General features: G+C 43.3%; 1 protein-coding gene across 1 annotated transcript in view; it reads right to left on the bottom strand.

The window, feature by feature from the left end:
* Positions 1–4438: 4438 nt before the first annotated feature.
* Positions 4439–22924, bottom strand: part of ACTR2 (actin related protein 2) — a 45891-nt gene continuing 27405 nt past the window's right edge. Inside the window, exons 5-9 of the mRNA XM_084799285.1 lie at positions 20157–20293; positions 19514–19663; positions 15115–15260; positions 12468–12600; positions 4439–6999 (exon numbers count right to left, since the gene is read on the bottom strand). Coding sequence (XP_084655411.1) covers positions 6829–6999; positions 12468–12600; positions 15115–15260; positions 19514–19663; positions 20157–20293 — 737 coding nt within the window. The 3' untranslated portion in view covers positions 4439–6828. The remainder of the gene's footprint in view (positions 7000–12467; positions 12601–15114; positions 15261–19513; positions 19664–20156; positions 20294–22924) is intronic.

Below are 22924 nucleotides of genomic sequence, written 5' to 3'. Positions count from 1 at the left end.
CCTTTTTTTTTGGTTTTTTGAGACAAGGTTTCTCTGTGTAGCCTTGGCTGTCCTGGACTTGCTTTGTAGACCAGGCTGGCCTCGAACTCAGAGATCCAGTTGCCTCTGCCTCCCGAGTGCTGGGATTAAAGGTATGCGCCACCATACCTGGTTCTTCTGGGGAAATAAAAGCACCATTTACAAGGCTATCCACTAGTGACTAGGGGCATCGTCCCTGAAGAATACTAACCCTCCTTCCCCCAGCACCCACCAGTTCCAATGGTTCTTCCGTCAGGGGTGGGGCCTTGCGAACCCCCCTCCCCCATCCATTCTGGAATGCTGACCAGCTTGATCTTGTGCAGATGAGCACACACACCGTGAGCTCCACAGCCATGTCATGACTTATTCTCAGCACTTCAGTCTTGACTGCACTAAATGCTGCCCAGTGCAAAAAAGCAGCTTTTCAGATCAAAGCTGAGGTCAACACTAGAGAGGTTCTGAGGTACCTCACGCTTCAGCAGGCTCCCCTCGGTGCTGTATGGCAGAGGGGGTGAGTGGGAGCCCTGGTTTCTACAGCCTGTGTTTCCTGGGGTCCTGGCTTTGTGTATGTGTGCAGGTACTTGAGGCGGTGGGAGGTGAGGGGCTGCACTGCACACAGGTCAGTCTCTTTGTTAGCATACTGCCCCAGTCTGCCTAGCAACCTAGGGCATCAATGCCTACCTGCCACTAGGCGTGCCCCTGCCCAGAAGTATATAAAAGGACAAACCTACCTCATTTCTCTCTTTCTTCTCTTTCTCTGTCTCTCTCTTTCTGGGGTGCTCCCCTTTTCTTCTCCCCCCATGCTCATATAATAAACATCTCCATATCATATCTGTTGTGTAGCTTGTATTTCATATTTAAAACTCTTTTGTTGTTTTTGGAACAGAGTTTCTCTGTTTAGCCTTGGCTGTCCTGGACTCCCCTTGTAGACCAGGCTGGTCTCTAACTCACAGTGATCCACCTGCCTCTGCCTCCCGAGTGCTGGAATTAAAGGCATGTGCCACCACGCTTGGCTCATATTTAAAACTCTTAAGACTCCAAGCCTACCTTGGCGTGTAGTCCCGCTGTCAGGTGCGTGAGGAGCAGCGCTTGCCTTGCAGTTTCCATTGCTCTCCCTCGGGGCATCTTTTGCTGATTTCACCTTATTTTTGAGCCCAGGTCCTTGCGCACGTAATGCACGTTGTCTACCACTGAGCTGGCTACATACCTCCACCCGTTCTGATTCCATCTTCTAACACTAAGCTGTGTGGGCATGATGCTAATGGTTTTTTGTTTGGTTGGTTTTGGTTTTTGGAGACAGGGTTTCTGTATGTTATCTTGGCTGTGCTGGACTCACTTTGTAGACCAGGCTGGCCTCGAACTCACAGCGATCTGCCTGATTCTGCCTCCCAAGTGCTGGGATTAAAGGCGTGCGCCACCATGCCTGGCTCCCTAAGTGAATTTTTAGGGGGAATCCCATTTACCATTTTATACCTTTGCATAACTGGGGTCTCATGATTTAAATTAGGTACCTTATAGGAAGGGACATGCATGGTAAAGCTAGGACTTCATCTGTGCACATCTGTGAGCACTTATATCAATCCTGTAAGTATGACAAGAACCTGCCATTATGGAATCATCGTGTGTTATAAACGAGTTTTCTTTCAGTAGTTGGAGCTTCAGAGGACTGGGTAGAGCGCTTGCCTAGAATGCACCAAGCCCTAGCCTCAGTCCCTTAGCACTGCATAAAATAAGAAGGCCTGGTGGCACATCTGTGAATGGCACTAGGGACACAAAGGCAAGATGATCGTAAGTTGGAAGTTATACCCAGCTATGTAGTGAGTTTGAGACAAGTCTAGACTAGAAACTACTGCTCTGACAGGCCTGGCCACGCTGTCTTTGGATAAATAAGGAAGGCATTGGGACCCTGGACTTAAGTGGGGGCATACAGGGTCATCCTAGCAGGAGGCAGAAGTCAGTACTGCCAAGGAAAATGTAAACTGTGTAGGCCCAGCTCAAGAGGTTTCAGAGGGAAACAGTAGTATTATTTTTTCTTTCTTTCTTTCTTTCTTTTTTTTCTTGAGACAGGGTCTCTGTGTAGCCCAGGCTGTCTTAGCAGTATGTGCCAGCAGCAGCAGGCAGCAAAACTTGGCAGCTGTAGTCATATGGTTCTGGATTCAGTGGTTGAAGGCCACCAAAGGCAGGCCTGTGGCAGGGGAGTCCCTGCATGGAGGCCCGGAGGCCACTATGTGACGATGTGTAGATGAAGCCTGGATTGTGTTGGAGATCCAAGATGCCAGAGCCGTGGGACACCTGCGAACGAGAGCTGCAGGCAGGGTGTGGAACCAGCGCAAGAGAGAGGAGCGTGTAGTCAGCAAAGCTGGAAGGGAAGAACCATCTCACAAGCTCTTTACCATTAGACACGGGGCTGAAGAATTTGGAGTTTGCTTGGTTGGGATTCGTTCTTGCGTTGGTCCAGTATTTCCTCATTATGCCTCCTTTCCTCCCTTTTGGATATAAACATTGCCATTCCAAAAGTAGGAAGGTCATGGTATGTTAGAAGTATGTGATCTGCTTTTTGATTTTTATTTTATAGGGGTTACAACTGGCAGATTGCCTTGAGGCTCAGGAGAAACATTGGACTTTTAAAGTGTTGAGACTGTGACAGACTGTGGGGACTTCTGAGGTTGGACTGTATGCATTTTGCATCATGATATGGCTACAAGCCATGAAGGCCAGGAAGTGGAATGTGGGGATTTGAATGAGAATGGGTCCCCCACCCCAATACACTCAGATATTTGACTACTTGGTCATCAGTCAGTGGAACTGTTTGGGAAGGACTAGGAAGTGTGGTCTTGTTGGAGGAGGTATGTCACCTGGGGTGGGCTTTGAGGTTTCAAAAGCCCAACCAGGAGTTTCTCTCTTCCTGCCTGTGGATCCCAATGGGAGCTCTCAGCTCCATGCCTGTCTGCTGCCGCACTTCCTGTCATGATGCTCATGGACTAACCCTCTGAAACTGTAAGCAAGCCCCAGTTAAATGCCTTCTTTTATAAGAGTTGCCTTGGTCAGGACCGGAGAGATGGCTCAGAGGTTAAGAGTACTGACTGCTCTTCCAAAGGTCAGGAGTTCAATTCCCAGTAAACCACATGGTGGCTCACAACCATCTATAACGAGATCTGGTGCCCTCTTCTGGGGTGCAGGCTGAATGCTATATACATAATAAATAAATAAGTCTTTAAAAAAAATTAGAGAGAGAGAGTTGCCTTGGTCATGGTGTCTCTTCACAGCAATAGAACACAAACACAGAGACTTTCTCTTACAAATAAATAGCCGAGCAGTGGTGGCTCACACCTTTAAATCCCAGCACTTGGGAAGCAGAGGCAGGAAGATCTTCGTGAGTTCGAGGCCAGGCTGGTCTACAAATTGAGTCCAGGACAGCCAAGGCTACACAGAGAAACCCTGCCTCAAAAAAGAAAAAAAAAAAAAAAAAAGAAAGAAATAGATTAAAACTAGCAAAGAGTTAATAAACTCACTCAAATGTACAGCAAAGTTTATGGGTGGAGAAAAAAAATGAACAGGAACAGTACAAAATGGCAGGAATGTTCTTTCTCACCTAGGGACCATAGACGCCACCACATTATTCTGGCAACTCAGGAGACTAAGTAGGGCACCAGAAGCAACCCTAAGATATCCTGAGGGACTGTGCCCGTGGAAGGACAATGAGGCTTAAATATATAATTTATAAAAAAAGACAAAAGAACGATGCCCATTCTCTAGCTCTTTCTCAAGGCCAATGTAAACACAAGAAAGGCAACTTAGTTTTCCTCCTGCTTTACTTTGTCAAAAACAATGCACTCGTGTAAGAGAGACAATTTAGTGGCTAAGAGCACTGACTGCTCTTTCAGAGGACCAGGGTTCAAGTCTCAGCACCCACATGGTAACTCCAGTCTCAGGGAGCTCTAATACCCTCTTCTGGTCTTTAGCACTTGGGAGGCAGAGGCAGGCGGCTCGCTGTGAGTTCGAGGCCAGCCTGGTCTACAAAGTGAGTCTAAGACAGCCAAGGCTACACAGAGAAACCCTGTCTCAAAAAAAAAAAAAAAAAAAAAAGAAATAATGAGTTCAGTCAATAACAAACAGCAAACCAGAGCTGGCATTGTGGGGCACACCTATAATGCCAGCACTTGGGAGGTAGAGGCAGGAGAATCAAGATCAAGTCCTCCTTGGCTACACAGCTGGTTCCAGGTCAACCTAGACTTTGACACCCTGTCTCAACACTACACCCCACATAAGATAAGATGAACAACAGCACAGAACACCGAATGACCTTGGACTAACTGGTTTAAAGTTCTAAACGCAACTTGCAGTAGCAAAACTGAAAGTACAAATAAAAATAGTGAAATTAGAGAGACAAACTAAAAAAAAAACAAAGACAAAATTCAAATTACTTTGAAAAATCTGATTTTATTTTCTTAATCAAAAAGAAGTATACTTGTGTTAAATTTAGAATATTTAGCTTTCCATTGATCTCTCAATACCTGCCAGATAGATAACAGTGCTCAGAACTGTGAGAGTTAATGCCCAATACCACATTTTTCTATTAAGTCCCCCAAGGCATTGGTGATTTTAATTTAAAAGTAAAATTTAATTAGCATTGGAAATCTAAGCGACAATGGGTTTCAAGAGCTAAAAATCAGATCTTTTAAAAAAGATTTTTTTTTCATTTTTGAAGGACTCAAACCTGATACCTCCAGTAGAATACATTATGTCCTAGCTCCCAAATTATTAAAGTCATTATTTCACCTTTGAATAGGAAAACTATAAAATGGAATTTCTAAATTATTACATATATAAATACATTTTAACAGTCATGTTTGCTAGCAGAATTATGAAATGAAAACAAATTCTACATTCAAGGTACAAATGATAATGCTCTTTCACTGTTTTATTTAAGATTCCATTCTATTCTTTCTTGTTTTCTACCCCTTATTTAAAACCATGGTCAAAGCCAAGAGTTCATCATTTTCTGCACTTAATCGTCATTGGTACCAGTCCTATATACAGTAGGTGTCCTGCAATGGGCTAGGACTCCCAAGACTGGGGTATTTGACAACATGATTTAGGAACGCTTAGGAATTCCAAAGTGACTCCGAGTCACGCACCCAACACCGACCAGCCGGCACTGGTGGGCTGTTGTGTGTACTGAGCATGTCCAGCATGCACACAGACTTATCCTATTTGTTCAAATTGAGGTAAAACAGGCAAAAATACTTAATATCACAGAAGCTGCATAATTAAGATTAAATTCCTTTTGCTGCTGATTTCATATAAACTAATTTAAAGTTATCTTTAAAAAATCCACTAAAAATTCTGATTTTAAGCATACAAAAAAGAAAGAAAAAGGGGGAAAAAGCCATTCTTGCAAATTCATCATTAGTAAAGAATATTTTGAAGTAAAGGAAAATATTTCTCCCAGAATCATCATTTTGTATTTTCTGTGATACAACTTCTCATTATTTTATTTTTCAACATTATAAGGACCTCACACCTGGGTACTACCTGGTATTTTTTGAGATAACATACAATACCAACAGGATTCATAAATAGGATTCCCTGACAGGTCTGCGACACACCAAAACCACAATCAGTCTTCCTGAAAGAGTGAAAGATGGCTGGGACATAGGAGTCATGACTGACCTTCAGTACACATAGGTGACTCCTGTAAATTATTGTATTGTGGTTGTTAGTGCTAAAATTTTAGTCCCAGGTCTCAAGGAAAAAAAGAAAAGACCAACAAAACTGGAAAAGTCCTAATGTTAATACAAAAATTATAACCTGCTGCCAGTAATTATTTCTGTATATAGTTGTTTTAGTCAAGAAGCACTGATCAGGAACCTAAAAGTACAACTTTCATTGCTTCCAGAATAAATGACAGCACTGAGAAAACACCAGCCCTTAAGCAATTATCTATCTGTATTTTGACTTGACAAAAACATTTTGTTTAAAATGTTGTTTTTTCACTAATGGAGTCTAGGAAATGTACTCCCAGCTGACAGCCTGACTTCAGGAAGAAGGATCCCTAACAATCACGGTACTGAGACACGAAGCTTGCTTTTTTCTGTAGTATGGAAACAGTCCCAGGCAGACCAAAAGGAGAAAACCTACCAAGTCAAAGTACTATAAATGAGGTTCATCTTGTGTACCCAAAACCAGAGGACCTCAAAAACCACACTAGAAAGACCACCCATTTGTTCCTCACACAAAACTTACCCCAAACACCTTAGTTCGAGCTCAATAGTTCCCTAAGATGTTACTAGGAGATGCTTCAGGGTGCTTAAAAAGTGGCAGCAGTTAACTGCTGAAGCTAACACTACAGAGGAAATGCCCTCAAGGGCTCAGGCTGCCCACCCATCCCTTACCACCCCCACCCAGAATATGTAAAAGCTCCTGTGAAAAGTTTTTTCTTATGCTAATAAAGACATACCACCTACAGTGCTAAAACTAAAACTAGCAGCATTAGAGAAGCAAAGCAAAAATAGGAAGCCTACGAGAATGATCTAAATGCCTACAGAAAGAAATGAAGCAGCAGGGACCCTCCAGGTACGCTTGTGGAGAACTGGTTGCATTTAACAACCAGCCTTACGCACATGAACAGAATTTAACAATGCTTCCCCTGGACAGAGAATAAAAATTGACCCTTCCTGTCAAAGGGGACAGAGGCCTCTTTCAGTCCTGGAGCTGGATGAGCTCAAAGATTGGCAATAAAGAAAAATGTTTTTAAAAAAGAGAAAAAGAAAAATGCATTAGAGGCATGATGGGAACAAGCCTGGCATTTTATCGAACAGTCACACCAAGTTTCTCCAGCACACGGACACCCTTTTCTTGGTACTCTTGTCTGGTCATCCAGAAGTTGTCTTTGTCTTTCATGATGTCTGCTAGGACTGCGCCACCCAAGAACACCATGTGCTTTCTACGGGGTGGATCTTCAATTCGGATCTTAAATTTCTAAATGAGAAAGAGAGCAATGAGATCATATGTGCATAATGTTCTATTTCAGGAAGACTGCTGCATCTTGAATCTCTCCACAATCTGCAATCTACACAGGATGCAACAGGGTCTGTTACCTCAGACACAGAAACATTCACTAATTCTTCCCAAGCTCATGATTAGGAGACAAAAATCGTAATTCACACCTGTTATCCCAATTTGCACTGTGCTATAATAGCCCAAGAACCAGAAGCAAGAGTGTAGTAGGTTTTCTTCAGTTCCTGAGCAGTGCTCTTCACGGTCTAATACTACTATGACTCTAGCTCAGCGCAGCACCGTAAAACTGACATTTCTGGTATTGGGCCTAATGAGAAATACACAGTCTAATGGGGTTGCCTTTATAACCTGCTGCAAAATGTGATTCGTTGCATTCTCTGGGGACCCCAGAATGGACCTGGCCAGAGTCCATCATCCTGGTCAGTATTTAAAGCTTGCTTCAAAACTGGCTCAAAATTGTGGTGGTGGTCTATTCTCATGCAGTGGGACTCACAGCTTCCCCCAATAGACTGATTCAGGGTATGAAAGCCAAATACACTCTTTCCTCCAAGCTGCTTTTGATCATGATGTTGTATCACAGCAACAATAACCCTTAGAAAGAACTGATGTGGAAGACTTCACTCACAGCTATGATGTGGCTTACAACTGAGCTCCACCCCAGACCTCCAGTCCTTTTCTTATGTGCAAAGCTCATGTTCTATTGTCTTAAATTCAAACGAAATGTACTCAAAACAAGTAAGGCCAGTTATGTTTGTTAATAGATTGCTATGGTCTATTTTCTTTTCTCTTTGGTTTATTTTTGAAACAGAATCTCACTATATACTTTTGGCTGTCCTGGAATTCACTTTGTCAACCAGGCTAGTCTTGAATTCACAGAGAGCTGCCTGACTGCCTCCCAAGTGCTGGGATTAAAGAAGTGTACACCCACCCAGCTGCTATGGTCCACTTTCTTTCTTTCTTTTCTTTTTAAATATTTATTTTTATCTATAAGAGTGCTCTATTTCCATGTACATCGGCATGCCAGAAAAGGACATCTAATCGCCATTATAGATGGTTGTGAGCCACCATGTGGTTGCTGGGAATTAAACTCAGGACCTCTGGAAAAGTAGACAGTGCTCTTAACCACTGAGCCATCTCTCTAGCCCTGTTATGGTCCATTTTCTTTCTTTCTTTCTTTCTTTTTTTTCTTTTTCTTTTCCTATTCTAGGTATGGTGGAGGAGAAGGTTTACTGTAGATAAAAGAGAGAGCATAGTAACAAGTAGAGACACCTGAGCGAGTCCAGAGTGGATGTGACCCTGAGCCAGGCCATGTGAGATGGGTGAGGGCAGAGGGGGAGAGCTAAGGAAGGGTAGAAACAGGTAGGGACTAAGGATGCTGGAAGAACAGGGCCTGGCGGCAGGCACCCAACCAATTGGCCCTGGGTTTGAGACCTAACAATAAGCAGGAGGGCTAGATTGCTCTCTTCCTTAGGTGGCAGTGGTGCCCGCTTGTCTAAAGAGAACCCTGAAAGTTCTATGTAGATATATATGTGACTAAGTCAGCAATAAGAAAAAAGGGGGCAGTCCAAGCTCCAGATTATTCATTAGATAAGGCTGTGTGTGTGTCCTAAACCAATGAGATGGGGGATCTGGGAAGCCACAAGCCCCAGCCTATGAGAGAAGAGAACAGAAATGTGTTTTCTTTTTTCCAACAATTTGAGGGATTTCTGTGTCTGGGAAGGCACCTCCAGAAAAATGGAAGAGATGCATCCAGTCCATTGTTAGGCAGCTCAGTCAGTGAAGAGTTTTGCTTTTCTCATACTTCAGAAACACCCTGAGGTAATATGAAAGGCAAGCAAAACTGAAGCAGGAAAACAGAGTACTCTCTGGAAGGGAACTTTGAAGCTCACCAATCGGAAACCTCATGTATGGGCCAATGTGAGGGAACTAACTCAGCCTTGGTGACTGGAGATTTTTAGAAGTGAGGGGAAACCTCTGGTGTGTGTACAGTAGCAGTGGTGGCGGCATTAGGAGGGTAGGCGGGATGAGGCATTGAGAAACTCCCGGTACGGAGTGAGGATGTTTGGTAACCCTCAGGGAGCCCATGGGCATGTAAAGCATCTCCAGTATGGGAGAAATTTTTTGTGCTCTAATTCTATCTTTCTACACTAAGCAGTCAAAATACAGAGATTAAGTCTTTATTACTTGGTACCACCCAGGGTGAGTTCCAGCTTACTAATTGTTTACAAACTTGGGATGATTTTTAAGACAAATAGAGCAAAATTAATCTGTCCCTGGAGCCCCTGGACCCCCCTGGAGAGAAAACTCTTTTCTTTTTTCTTTTTTCTTCTCTGAGACAGGGTTTCTCTGTGTAGTCTTGGCTGTCCTGGACTTGTTTTATAGACCAGGCTGGCCTCCAACTCACAGATACCTGCCTGCCTCTTCCTCCCTGAGTGCTGGGATTAAAGGCATGCGCCATCACACCTGGCTCCGAGAGAAAACTTTTCCCACTTTAAATTTTCACTTATTATTTTTAACCCATTGCATACTGATAATCATGACTGGCATGCCTTTAAAAAATGTACGAGTGTTTGAATGGGCTTAGAGTAATTTTGGACTACATAAGGGAAGTTGCTTCTGTCTTTTCTTAAAACTAAAATTAAGGGGGCTGGAGAGATGGTTCAGAGGTTAAGAGCACTGGCTGCTCTTCCAGAGGTCCTGAGTTCAATTCCCAGCAACCACATGGTGGCTCACAGCCATCTATAATGAGATCTGCTGCCCTCTTCTGGTGTGCAGGTGTACATGCAGGCATAACACTAGAATACTGTATATGTGATAAAAAATTAATCTTAAAAGCTAAAATATAAGAAATTCAGAAAATTTAAATTAAAAACAAACAAACAAACAAAAATAACGGAACTAGTTTCTGGGCTTTACCTCTGGCAGGATTATTTAAACTATTAATTGAAATGTTAAAAATTTAAGTTTCTTCCTTAAAATGATTTGGGTCTAAAGGAATGGAGATGGCTCAGTGGTCAAGGGCACTTGCTGAAAGATCTGAGTTAAAATCCCAACACCACACTGCTGCTCACAATCATCTGTAACTTAAACTTCAGAGGATGTGACCCTCTTCTGACCTCCACGGGCTCCTATATGCACACTGTACACATATGTACACTCCAGTGCACACATAAAAGTAAATATTTTAAAAATGATTAGGCTCTGGTGCTTTTGTTAGGAGACAGCTGCCTGAGTCCACCCATCTCAGGAACAGCCTCCATCTTGCTGCAGGGTCAAAACTGAGTTCTTGTTCCCAGGCCCCGGAACGAACTCCTCTCCTGCTTCTTCAGGTGTCCTGGGTTTGTCTGTTGACCAGTAAAGGATGTAAAGAGGGAAGTTGCTCGTCATCTAACCTGAGGCACACAAGTCATCAATGTGCTGCCTGTCAGGACTTAAATAGACTATGTGCAGCTTGCGCACTCCTTTGTTCCCACATGATTCTGAGTTCTGGGCCACAAGTCCATCAGGGGAGCTGACTGCAAAAGCTGAGTGGAGGACCTGAAACCCGGTGACCCGGATAAGGCCCAGTCACCAACAGTTACTTCCTTCCTCAACCTCTTGTGTCCAAAATATGATTGGACAATGCTACAGCCCACTCCAGTTCACCCTCACTTTGGGGTTCCATCCTTTTAAAATGCTGTACAATTTCTCTTCAGGGTCGCAGTTCAGCTCCTGAGTGTTCTTTTCCCTCTCATAACTTCCTGTCTTAACCTTCTCCACCACACTGGGCTTACGGATTCTTTTAAAGGATAAGTCAGATCATATCGTTTTTCTGTTCGGAACCCTCAAGGTCTTTCTCTTTACCGTAAGTGACCTGCCTGCTTGCTAGCTTTCTGACCTCATTTTCCACCCTCTTTTGCTTACTCTGCTCCAACACACTGGACATTTCTGCCAACACATCCTTTTGTACTATTTGTAACTAGAAATGCTCACCCTCTCTCTACGTTGGCATAGGCCTCTGATCATCAGATCAGATCAGACCCTTTCTCTGTCCCCACACCATTATTATTACTACTGTAAGTTACTTAAACTCACAGCAACAATTTGTACTGTTTACCACTGCTTTGTTCCCATGGCCTAAATCAATTCTGGCACAGCACTAGAGTGCTTGCCTAGCATGTGTAAGGTCCTGAGTCTAAACCCTAGCATTGCAAAACTGAGAAGGGGAAATCAGAGTGTGTGAAAATCATAGTTTCAATGGGGTTTACCAGAATATAGTGCTACTACTGAGCCTCTTCCCCTCAAAAAAGTTTGCAGAGTAAATAAATGATCATCAGAAATGGATTGTAAATTTTCTATATAATTCAATGAAATGAGAAATGTGAGTGAAATATTAAGAAAGCCCTGTAACCTCAGTGTCTCTATGCACAGTCCTCTGAACTGTGTAATCTTGTCATCTAAACAGCAGGTAGCAAACCCAGAAATAAAGCCATTGTTAACGGACTCTTGGTTGCAGCCGTTATGCAGACAGCATACTTCACCCAGTCCACAGCTGGAAAAGAGGGCATGCCAAAGAACCACGAGCAATTATATCCTAGGATATGGCAACAATTGCCACTAAGTCCATTTCCAGAGCTTTGGTAATTCTAGAAACACACACATGAGTGACTGAGGAGGTAAGACATACAAGTAGACAGGAAAAATACCCTAAAACCAGAATTCTGAGAGGTTAAGAGTAAAGGCTGGCTACATATTCAAAAGGTTAAAAACCAAGGCCAAGTTTGATGGCTTAGATCTGTAATCCTAACATCTGGTCGGCACAGACAGGCGGTTCTCTTTAAGTTCAAGGCCAGCATGGCCAGCATAGTTAAGTTCCAAGACAGCCAGGACTACAAAGTAATATTCTATTTGCAAAAAGAAGAAAAAGACCAAAGCAAAAAGCCACCCAAAGCAGAACCTTTCCTCTCTCCTCTCTCTATAGCATAAGCAGGCTCTTCCTGTGCCTTTGAACACAGCTTAAGAGTCCAGGCTGAAGCCAGGCGTGGTGGTGCACGCCTTTAATCTTAGCATTCGGGAGGCAGAGGCAAGTGGATCTCTGTGAGTTTGAGGCTAGCCTGGTCTACAAAAGTGAGTACAGGACAGCCAAGGCTACACAGAGAAACCCTGCCTCAAAAAACAAACAAAACAAAACAAAACAAAAAAAGAGTTCAGGCTGTCCACTACAGACTACCAAGGGCACTGGACCCACTCACCTGTGCTCTTTCAATAGAGCAGTAACCGAGTAGGAGCACTACTCCACGACAATTTCCACTGAGCCTTGCAAGTTTTCAAGAGGCTAACTGCACAGGAATCATTCATTATAGGACCTCTTGCTCCCTCTAGTGGTGGTCAAGACCCACACACTGCTTTGAAGGGTTTTAAAACAATGGTAACAGTTAATAGATACTTACAGAAAGTTTTTCCACATCTCCTTTTAGAACTCGTTCTAAGTAAAGCTGTTTAAGCTCTCGTTCCAACCTTGATGGCAGACCAGGATACATGGTAGAGCCTCCAGAAAGCACAATGTGCTTGTAAAATTCAGATCTAGGAAGACACAGTGGATATTTGCAGTTTCAGATTATGAAAATGGCACCTCATTTTTATTTAGTCATATTTTAATTTTGGGCTAGGGATGTAGCTCAGCAGAGTGCTTGCCTGGCAATGCACAAAGCCCTGAGCCTCACCCCAGCACCACATAAATCAGGGGCGCTATGAAGTCGGGGAAGGAGGATCAGACGCTCAAGTCTGCCAGATGAGACTGTCACAAATGACAGAGCAACAACAAATAAGACGTATCAATTTCCAGTTGACATATGGAAGGAGGAAAACTGCAACACCTCCTACCATCAAGAAATGTAAATTAAATGGCAATGAGCTAACATTACACACCTGTTAGAACAACGATTCACAAAAACTGGAAAGGGAAAGTGTATAAAGGAGGGAAGTCTTGTACAGCGACAGGTAACAAATACAATACATCACAGCTGCTAAAACTGAGCTGCAACCCACCCCGGGTCATATAACTGAATGTGGGATTATGAAAAACTTGACAACATAAAAGGTTCCCTCAGCCTGGAGAGATGGCTCAGTGGTTAAGAATGCTGCCTGTTCTTCCGGAGGTCCTGAGTTCAATTCCCAGCAACCACATGGTGGTTCACAACCATCTATAAGTGATCTGATGTCCACTTCTGGCCTATACATGCAGGCATAGCACTGTATGCATAATAAACAAAGAAACAAACAAATTGATGTTATTTTAAAAACAGATGTGTCCCAGTGGTGGGACATACCTTTAATATCAGCACTCAGGAGATAGAGGCAGGTGGACTTAATTCAAGGCCGGCCTGGTCTACAGAGAGTACCAGGACAGCCAGAACTACACAGAGAAACCCTGTCTCAAAAAACAAAAACCTCTGAATTCCTAACTTTTGAGTTCCATAGAAAAAGAAGGAAAAAAAAGTTACTAAGTGAATTCTGACTTGAGATTAGCCCAGATTCTCTATTTCTAAAATGGCATTAAACATATTTCTGCCATTTTGTCCTGTTCTTTTTTGCAGCACACACACTAGAAAAGTATTCTTCCTGAGAAAGAGCCTAAGATTTTTTTTTTTTTTTTTTTTGAGACGGGATCTCACTATGCAACCTTAGTTGGCCTGAAATTTGCTATGGATGCCATGCTCAAACTCGAAATCTGTCTGCCTCAGCCTCCCAAGTGCTGGGATTAAAGACATTTGCTACCATATATATCTAATAATAATCTAATAAATTCTCTCTCTCTCTCTCTCTCTCTCTCTCTCTCTCTCTCTCTCTCTCTCTCTCTCTCTCTCTCTCGTGTGTGTGTGTGTGTAGAGAGAGAGAGAAAGAGACTCATTCTATAAGTCCTGTTCCTCTAGCGAATCCTGACTAACACAGGGGTACCATAAGTGCACAGTTTAAGGAGCCCTGATATAAATTATAAACACCATTACTGAAAACAGTAGAGAAACTCGCCTCAAAACTAAAGATGGAACTCAAATGGAATTCAAAGACTAAAAGACTAAAGATGGAATTCAAAGACTAAAAATCAGTCTGCTAAGATGACTGTACTCCCACATTCACTACAACTTTATTCACAAGGGTCTTTGAGAACCTGTCCAAAAAAAAAAAAAAAGTCAGGCTTGGTGGTACACACCTGTAATCCCAGCACTTGGGTGGCAGAGGCAGGCAGACCTCTATGAGTTTGAGGCCAGCCTGGTCTACAAATGAGTCCAGGATGGCTAGGCTTCTGTTAAACAAAGAAGCCCTGTCACGAAAAAGCAAAATTAAAGAAATAAAGAAAACTAACTAATTAAATAAATGTAAAAGTCTGGTGGGATGGTTCAGTGGAGAAGGTACCTCTCTCCAATCCTGATGGCCTGAGGTTGACGCCTGGGACCCACACGGTGGAAGGAAAGCAACAACTCTCAAAAGTTATCCTGACTTCCACATGGCACCCTTCTCCAAGACAAGGTTTCATTGTGTAGCCTTGGCTATCCTGAACTCACTTTGTAGACCAGGCTAGCCTTGAATTCACAGAGATCTGCCTGCCTCTGCCTCCCTAAATGCTGGGATTACAAGCATGTGCCACTGAGCCTGGCTAAGCAGATATATGTTAAGGGGAAAATAATGTACACCTCTAACCTAGCACTTGGGAGGCAGAGGCAGGTGGATCTCTGGGTTCAAGGCCAGCCTGGTCTACAGAGCAAGTTCTAGGACAGCCAGGGCTACACAGAGAAACCCTGCCTCAAAAAACCAACTTTAAAAAAACAAAAAAATTTTATTCCTTTTTTTTTTTTTTTTGCTTTTTCAAGAAAGATTTTATTCTTACTACTTTAAACTATGTCTAGGTGTGTGTGTGTGTCTGCAAGTTAGTATGTGTGCATAAATGATGGGGCCACAGAAGGCAGAGCTGTGAGCCATCTGACATGAGTGCTAGGAACTCAACTCCAGTCCTCTGGAAGAACAGCAAGTACTTTTAACTCCTGAGCTATCTCTGTGGCCTATGTTTTTCTTATAAATAACTTCCAAATGCTACTTTACCTGGTATCGATGTCGGCAGCCTGGATGGTGTTAAAAAGCAATTCAGCAACACCAACCCCCTCAACATTGATCAAGTGCGGCTGGAACAAAGCTTCGGGTGCTTCAAACCTTTCTCCTCCAACTTTAATAATGCGCCCGTCGGGAAGCTAAAAACAAAGCAACCAGCGAAGGTCAGCAAACCACAACTTCCCAGCTGTAATTCTTTTAAATGCACCTGTTCTGTCATCAAAGTTATTAAAAGCAATAAATTTTTCTAAATGTTCTCTTGGGTGAAACAAAATAACTCAGATGGTGTCTTACTAATATCATACTCTACTCTGCTTTTTAAAATGTCACACAATGCCCTCAAGAAGAGACAGCATCTCAACAAGGCAGAAAACAAAAATCAACCAACCCCCCCCCCCCAAAAAAAAAGCTGTCCTCTGATCTACACACAATTCTCTCTTTCTTAAAAACAAATCAGGCAGCAGCAGCAGCAGGGCATGACTATATCTGCATTGCCTACACTCTTGAGGCTTCTTGAGGCTTCAGAAACAGGATCATAAATTCAAAACCAGCTTGCTCATAAAAATAAATAATTTGATTAATTAATTAATTTAAGGAGTACTGATTTAGAATACTTTTTATGTTACTATGTCTTAAGTAACTTTATCTAACTGGTAAGAATAACTTTAATGAGCTGGAGAGGTGGCTCAGAGGTTAAGAGCACTGGCTGCTCTTCCTGAGGTCCTGAGTTCAATTCCCAGCAACCATGGCTCATAACCATCTATAACAAGATCTGATGCCCTCTTTTGCCCTGCAGGTGTACATGTAGGCAGAGCACTGTATACGTAATAAATAAATAAATCTTAAAAAAAAAAAAAGAGTAACTTTAACATAAGCCAGTAAGATCTGGACAATGCAACATTTTAACATGACCTACACGGAAAATCCATACCTGATTAAATCTAGTTTATCTGGTTTGTTTGTTTGTTTGTCTTAGACTTAGAAAGATTCTGCTGCATATGGCTTCCAAGTGCTGGGATTGCAGGAGCATGCCTGCATACCTGTCTAATTAATGTCTGTATTTAATTAAATGAGAGACGTCAAGTAGAAATTCTCTCACACCAATTCATAACTTACGTATGTTGGCAGTTAGTTTCATACATCAACATAATTTATGCTGGGTGGTGGTAGGGAACACCTTTAATCTCAGCACTCAGGAGGCAGAGGCAGGCAAATCATTGTGAGTTCGAGGCCAGCCTGGTCTACAGGACAGCCAAGGCTACACAGAGAAACCCTATCTTGAAACAAACAAACAAAACAATAAAATTTATAAAGTACATTCCTCAAAACAGTTCCATGTTTGCTGAAATTATTTAGGACAAAAGAACTTGCATTTTTCAAAAAACTCTTGAACTACCTTTTATATTACTGTACTGAGTCCCCTCCTTCTTCCCACGACACAAAGCTCTCTCACGATGTGGCCTGGGCTAGTCCTGAACTGCCGAGCTCTAGCCATCTTCCTGCTTTCGCCTCCACAGTAGCTAGCACTACAGGCATTCCCTACTGTGCCTATAGAGTTTCTTACATCTTATTCTCGCCTACCTTTGCCCACACTTGCTCCTCTCCACTTACTCATTAGTTTGTTTCACACTTGAATGTATTTTTGAAAGCTACCTCTGTTTACAGAAAGAGGGAAGAAATAAGACCTATTTTGTTTTCATTTTCCCCAGTGTCAGGATCTCATGTAGCACCCTGATGCACCATGTGCCACTATCTTTCTGCTCTATCTGCCAAGTGCTGAGGTTATAGGTGGGCACCACCCTACCTGGCTGTTACTGGGAGAGCCTGAGGCTAAACTATATACACAGATATACACAGACACTCAGTGATGTTTCTCCCCCATATAGAATTGACTGAAGTCACAGGTGGGCACCAACACGTCTGGGGTTTTTGTGTTCAGGGGTGTTGGAGGATGTGAAGATGAGGTTAAGATGGTCTTGCTATTAGTCCAGGCTAACTGTGAATTAATTCAATGGTTACTCCCTTGTCTCAACCAGTGTCCAAAATAAATCATGTCTTTTTTTTTTTAGATTCATTTATTTATTATGTATACAGTGTTTTGCTTGCATGTATGTCTGCACACCAGAAGAGGGCACCAGATCTCACCATAGATGGTTATGACCCACCATGTGGTTGCTGGGAATTGAACTCAGGACCTTTGGAAGAGCAGGCACTGCTCTTAACCTCTGAGCCATCTCTCCAGCCCAATAAATCATGTCTTATGTTGTTAGTTCTCCCATGGTTTACTTTATGCCATTTCCTTCCAAACAATTGTGATTGAAAATTAAAATCAGAAACCACCAGGACAAACCCAGAGGTTATAAAAAGATAAAAATAGGCTGGGCGGTGGTAGTGCACGCCTTTAATCCCAGCACTTAGGAGGCAGAGGCAGGAGGTTCGTTGTGAGTTCGAGGCCAGCCTCATCTACAAAAGTGAGTCGAGGGCAGTCAAAGCTACACAGAGAAACCCTGTCTCGAAAAAAACAAACAAACCAAAACAAACAAACAAACAAACCAAAAACAAAAAAAAAAAGATAAAAGATAAAAGTAGGGTTTGCTTTTGGTTTGCTGCTTTAAAAAAAAAAAAAAAAAAAAAAGACAAGGTTTCTCTCTAACAGCCCTGGCTGTCCTGGAACTCTCTTTATAGACCAGGCTGGCCTCCAACTCAGAGAAATCCTCCTGCCTCTGCCTCCCTAGTGATAGGATTAAAAGAGTGAATCACCACACCCAGCCCATAAAATAAGTTTTTATTATATGCTTAGAATGGTATCTTTTTTTTTTTGGAGAGTAAGGGTTGAAAGAGGAGGTCTATGTAGTCCTGGCTGGCCTGGGATTTGTTTGTAGACTAGGAGATCCTCCTGCCTCTCCCCTCCAAGTATTGGAGTTAAAGGCATGTGCTAGCACAGCGGGTCTCTGTTTTTCTTCCTCTTTTTCATCTTTTGAGACAGAGTCTCACTATGTACCCGCGGCTGGCCTAGAACTCATGGAAACCAGGACACCCAGCTCTTCAGGCTTATTTTGGAGGCCTTACCAGGTTGGTTTCATTACCTATGTGGCACTCTTTTTTTAAAAAATAAATTTATTTATTTATTCATTCATATTACATTTCAATTTTTATCCCATCCCTTCTATCTTCCCATTCCTCCCTCCCTCCCACTTTCACCCTATTCCCCTCCCCTATGACTATGACTGAGGGGGACCTCCTCCCCCTGTATATGCCGATAGGGTATCAAGTCTCTTCTTGGTAGCCTGCTATCCTTCCCCTGAGAGCCACTGGGCCCCCCCATCCAGGGGATGTGGTCAAATATGGGGCACCAGAGTTCACGTGAAAGTCAGTCCCCACCCTTCACTCATGGGTGGAGAATGTCCTGTCCCTTGGCTACATCTGGGTAGGGGTTCAATTTTTACCGCACATATTATCCTTGGTTGGTGCCATAGTTTGTGGAGAACCCCTGGGCCCAGATCTGCCGTCATAATGTTCTACTTGTAGGTTTCTAGGACCTATGTGGCACTCTTGCCTTATATCGGAGTACTGTGATTACACACATGTGCCACCATGCCCAGCCAAACAAATGTTCTTAAGCCCTGTGATCCATGTTGGCACTATTCACAAATGTGTACAACATAACAGATTTCAAAGAAAGTCTAAAACCAGCCTGGGTTCTAACCTAGCTTGGACTACAGTGAGACCCTGACTGAGAAAAATCAAAGCATAAACATTTCCCAAGATGTGTTTCTTAGATGTTAGCTCCATGACACGCTACAAAATTTTGAGATCCATGTAGATTGCAATCCCACCATTTGGGAGGCAGAGGCAAGAGGACCCTGTTTCAGAATAATCCAACAGTCTGAGAAACAGGTGTACAACACTTTTACAATTGTATCCATACAGACATATCAAAGGGCCTGGAAGTCATACAGCAAAGAGATAGTAATTATCTCCATAATTTATTTGATAATTGTAGCTGTTCTATTTAACTCTTAAGTAACATCCCAGAGAAATAACACTGTATAAAACATGCTGATATCCCAATGATGATAGAATCTCAAATACTACCTCTACTTCTAATCACATTCTAATTTAATGCCTGTTTTAATTTGCAATACATGGCACCCCCAATAATTAAATCAAAGAATCTCAACATAGCAGGAGATATTTAAAAGTCATATGAAAACATATTATAATAAGTCAAGCCAAAAATACCCATACCAGGGCCTAGTCTGGGGAGCACACACAAGAACCTCAGTACAACGTCCAGCAAGGGGACATTGTACTAATAAATCAAAATTAGTGACATTTATAATAACCACAGACACCCCTTTTCAGCGCAGAGTACTTTACACAGGATACTCACTGTATAGGACTCCACCAACACTGTGGTCTCTAAGGCCAGCTTCTGCTCTTGCTCAATATTGTAACCCACATAACAAAGTTTTTCTTTAATCATGCGAACTGTCTCAAAATCAGCAGAATGGTTGAAGGCATACCCTCGCAACAGCAGCAGCTGGTATTTAGAAAAAAAGCAATAAATTAATAATCTATGCAAATAAGTTCCACTGTACAAAAGTTAAACCCTTGTTGGCTGCTAAGATGGCCTGGTAGGTAAAAAGCCCTTGCCATCCATGCCTGACAGCCTGAGCGCAGTCCCCGGAACCCACAGCAAAGCTAATAATGGTACATGGGGTGATGCTAGAGACCTTGTACACTTATTTTTAATTATCCTATCATTTAAATCATGTGTATTGTGTGCGTGTGTACATATGAGAACTGATCCCTGAGAGGTCAGAGGAAGCCATCAGATTCCATGACACTAGCTGCAGGCGGTGGTAAGCTGGCCAAGCCAGGAACCAGGCTGTTTCTCTGCAAGAACAGTGTGTGTGCTTGATTGCTGAGCCAGCTCTCCAGCTCCGGAATTGTTTTAGATATACATTTTTGTCTAAGTCAGTAAACAAACCAGAAAAACTAGCTCTTATGAATGACGTTTTCCTTTCACTTACCTTGATAAGATACCTGGTGATATCCCTCCCAGCAATGTCCAGCCTCCTTGTAAGGTGAGGGAGAGAAAAGCCTTCATACACTGGGCAAATGTGAGTCACCCCATCTCCAGAGTCCACCACTACACCAGTCAGTAACCCTGCACAGGAACCAACCAGAAGCTTCTGAGAGTCAGTTCAGATACAACAAAGCCAAAGTTTCCAATGTAGTAAAGACATCACCTTTAAAACATCAAGTAGCTAGTGAGGCTTGGAGGCAGCACTTCTTCCTTTCTTGTGGTTTTTTTTTTTTTTTTTTTTTTCCTTTTTTCAAGACAGGATCTCTTTACATAGGCCTGGCTGTCCTGGAACTCACTATGTAGACCAGGCTGGTCCCAAACTCAGAGATCCTCCTGCCTCTGCCTCTGAGTGCTGGGATTAAAGGCACTCCTTTCTTTCTTTTTCTTCCTTCCTTTTTTTATTTTTTCTGAGACAGGGTTTCTCTGTATAACAGCTCTGGCTGTCCTAGACTCTCTTTGTAGACCAGGCTGGCCTCCAACTCACAGAGATCCATCTGCCTCTGCCTCCCAAGTGTAGGGATCAAAGGCGTGAGCCACATGCCTGGCTAAGGCACTCATCTCTTTCTTTTCTTTCTTTCTTTCTTTTCCTTTTTAAAGGTTGTAACTGCTTTTATTGAGGGGTGGATACAGCAGGGCCCTGCCCATGGTCAGGTTAGTGTATCTCCATCTGCCACCAGCTCAAGGTTAGTGGAACATGGAAAGCTCACTCAGAGGGTGGAGGCAGGGGTAGGAGCCAACAAGGCCAGGGGCTGGCTGAACAGGAAGGAAAAGTGGCACTGGCCAAGATGCGCCAGCCAGTGTCTCTGGGCCATGGAGGGGCCAGGGCTCCCTGAGAGAGAGGTGGGCAGCAGCACCCAGAGAGGGGTTCCACAGGCTTGAGGAATCACTGGGTCTCTTGAGTAGAAGTCTCAGATCTGCAGAACCCTCTAGCCCTGCCCAGGCAGAATGTCCGTCTACTACTACCCTGTGTCTGGATCTTTAGGGCCTGGGTACAAGGACACAGAAGGCACTTACAAGGGGAGTTGAGGCTGGAAGGCTGCAGCAGAGGCTCAGGTCTCAGGGGAGTGAGTATGGGGTAGTGAGCTACAAAGCACAGCTCCAATGGCAGGGGCAGGAACCAGGTGGCAGGCTGGGGCCAGGACCAGGCCTTATCTTCCCATGGGGAAGGGGCTTCTCTGGGCAGGCTGGAAGAGATGGTTGCCTGGGACTTTTCTTTTGTCAGCAAAACCCACTGAATAGGCGACGACACTCATTTCGTTTCTTTCTTTTTTTTTAAAGATTTATTTATTTATTGTATATGAGTGCTTTGTCTGCAGAAGAGGGCATCAGATCACATTACAGATGGTTTTGAGCCACCAAGTGGTTGTTGGGAATTGAACTCGGGACCTACTGGAAGTCCAGGCGGTGCTCTTAATCATTGAGCCATCTCTCCAGCCCCCAAGACACTCACTTCTAATCACAGATGGAAGTGTCTGTTCCCATGGTTTCCTTTCTTTACATTCTTACTTATTTGTCTAGGGTGGACACGTGGAGGGGAGAGGGGCACATGTGAGGTTAGAGGACACCTCAGGGGACTGGTTCTCTTCTCCACCACGTGGGGCCAAGAGAATAAACTCAGGTTGTCAGGCTTGGCCATTACCCAAAGCCACCTTGCCCTGGTGTTTCTAGTTTAATCATGTGCTTCTTTAAGACATGGAAGAAAGACCCTACTACAGTTTTCTTTTTAACCTAATCACCAAATTCCCTTAAAGTGAAATTTTCTAAAGTATAATGAATAACTTATGGAAACCACAGTGAAAAATGACTATTACACAGTCACAAGATAGTAAGTGAATCTGATAAAAACCATCTGGTCAGGCCTGGTAGCTCAAACCCGAAACCCAGCTCTTAGGCAGCTGTGATCAAAGGACCAAAAATTAGCAGGGTGTGATGGGGCACACCTGTAATCACAGCACTTGGGAAACAGAGGCAGGCAGATCTCTGGGAGTTTAAGGTCAGCCTGGTCTACAAAGCAAGTCTGGCACAGCCAAGGCTACAAAAGAAACCTTGTCTCGGGGGGGGGGGGGGGGGGACCACCAACCAAAAAAACAAAACAATAACAAGGGACCAAAAAATTATAGGTCACCTATCTTTAAAAAACTTAAAACAGGGCTACCAACTACCTCCCTCACTCTTCCTTATTTACAGGATGACTAGAGTTTCCAGCTAAGCACAGCCACAATCAAACACCACCTCAAAACAAAACAAAACAAAACAAAACAAAAAGCATCAACAACAAAAGCCTGTCATCTTGAGGAAATGTGTGAGCCTAGTATGTGTAAGGCCTAGATGGGATCCACAGCCAAAACTCTATAAGCAATAGCAACAATAATAAAAAAAATAAGAGCAAGGGAGCTGTTTGCTTTCCTGTTTGCCACTAAGAAGATTTATTTTTGCTGTTATGAAAGCAAAGTCTCATCCTAATCAAGAAATAGTAACTGGCTTCTGCAGCCTGAGTGATGGGGACACACTGGAACCACACTGCCCAGCAGCCTGAGTGATGGGGACACACTGGACTACACTGCCCGGCAGCCTGAGAGATGGGGACACACTGGACTACACTGCCCAGCAGCCTGAGTGATGGGGACACACTGGAACCACACTGCCCAGCAGCCTGAGTGATGGGGACACACTGGACTACACTGCCCAGCAGCCTGAGAGAGGGGGGCACAC

This window comes from Acomys minous (assembly GCF_964271855.1).
Source record: "Acomys minous genome assembly, chromosome: 10".
Classification (NCBI taxonomy): domain Eukaryota; kingdom Metazoa; phylum Chordata; class Mammalia; order Rodentia; family Muridae; genus Acomys; species Acomys minous.
This window is presented reverse-complemented; position numbering and strand designations above follow the sequence as displayed.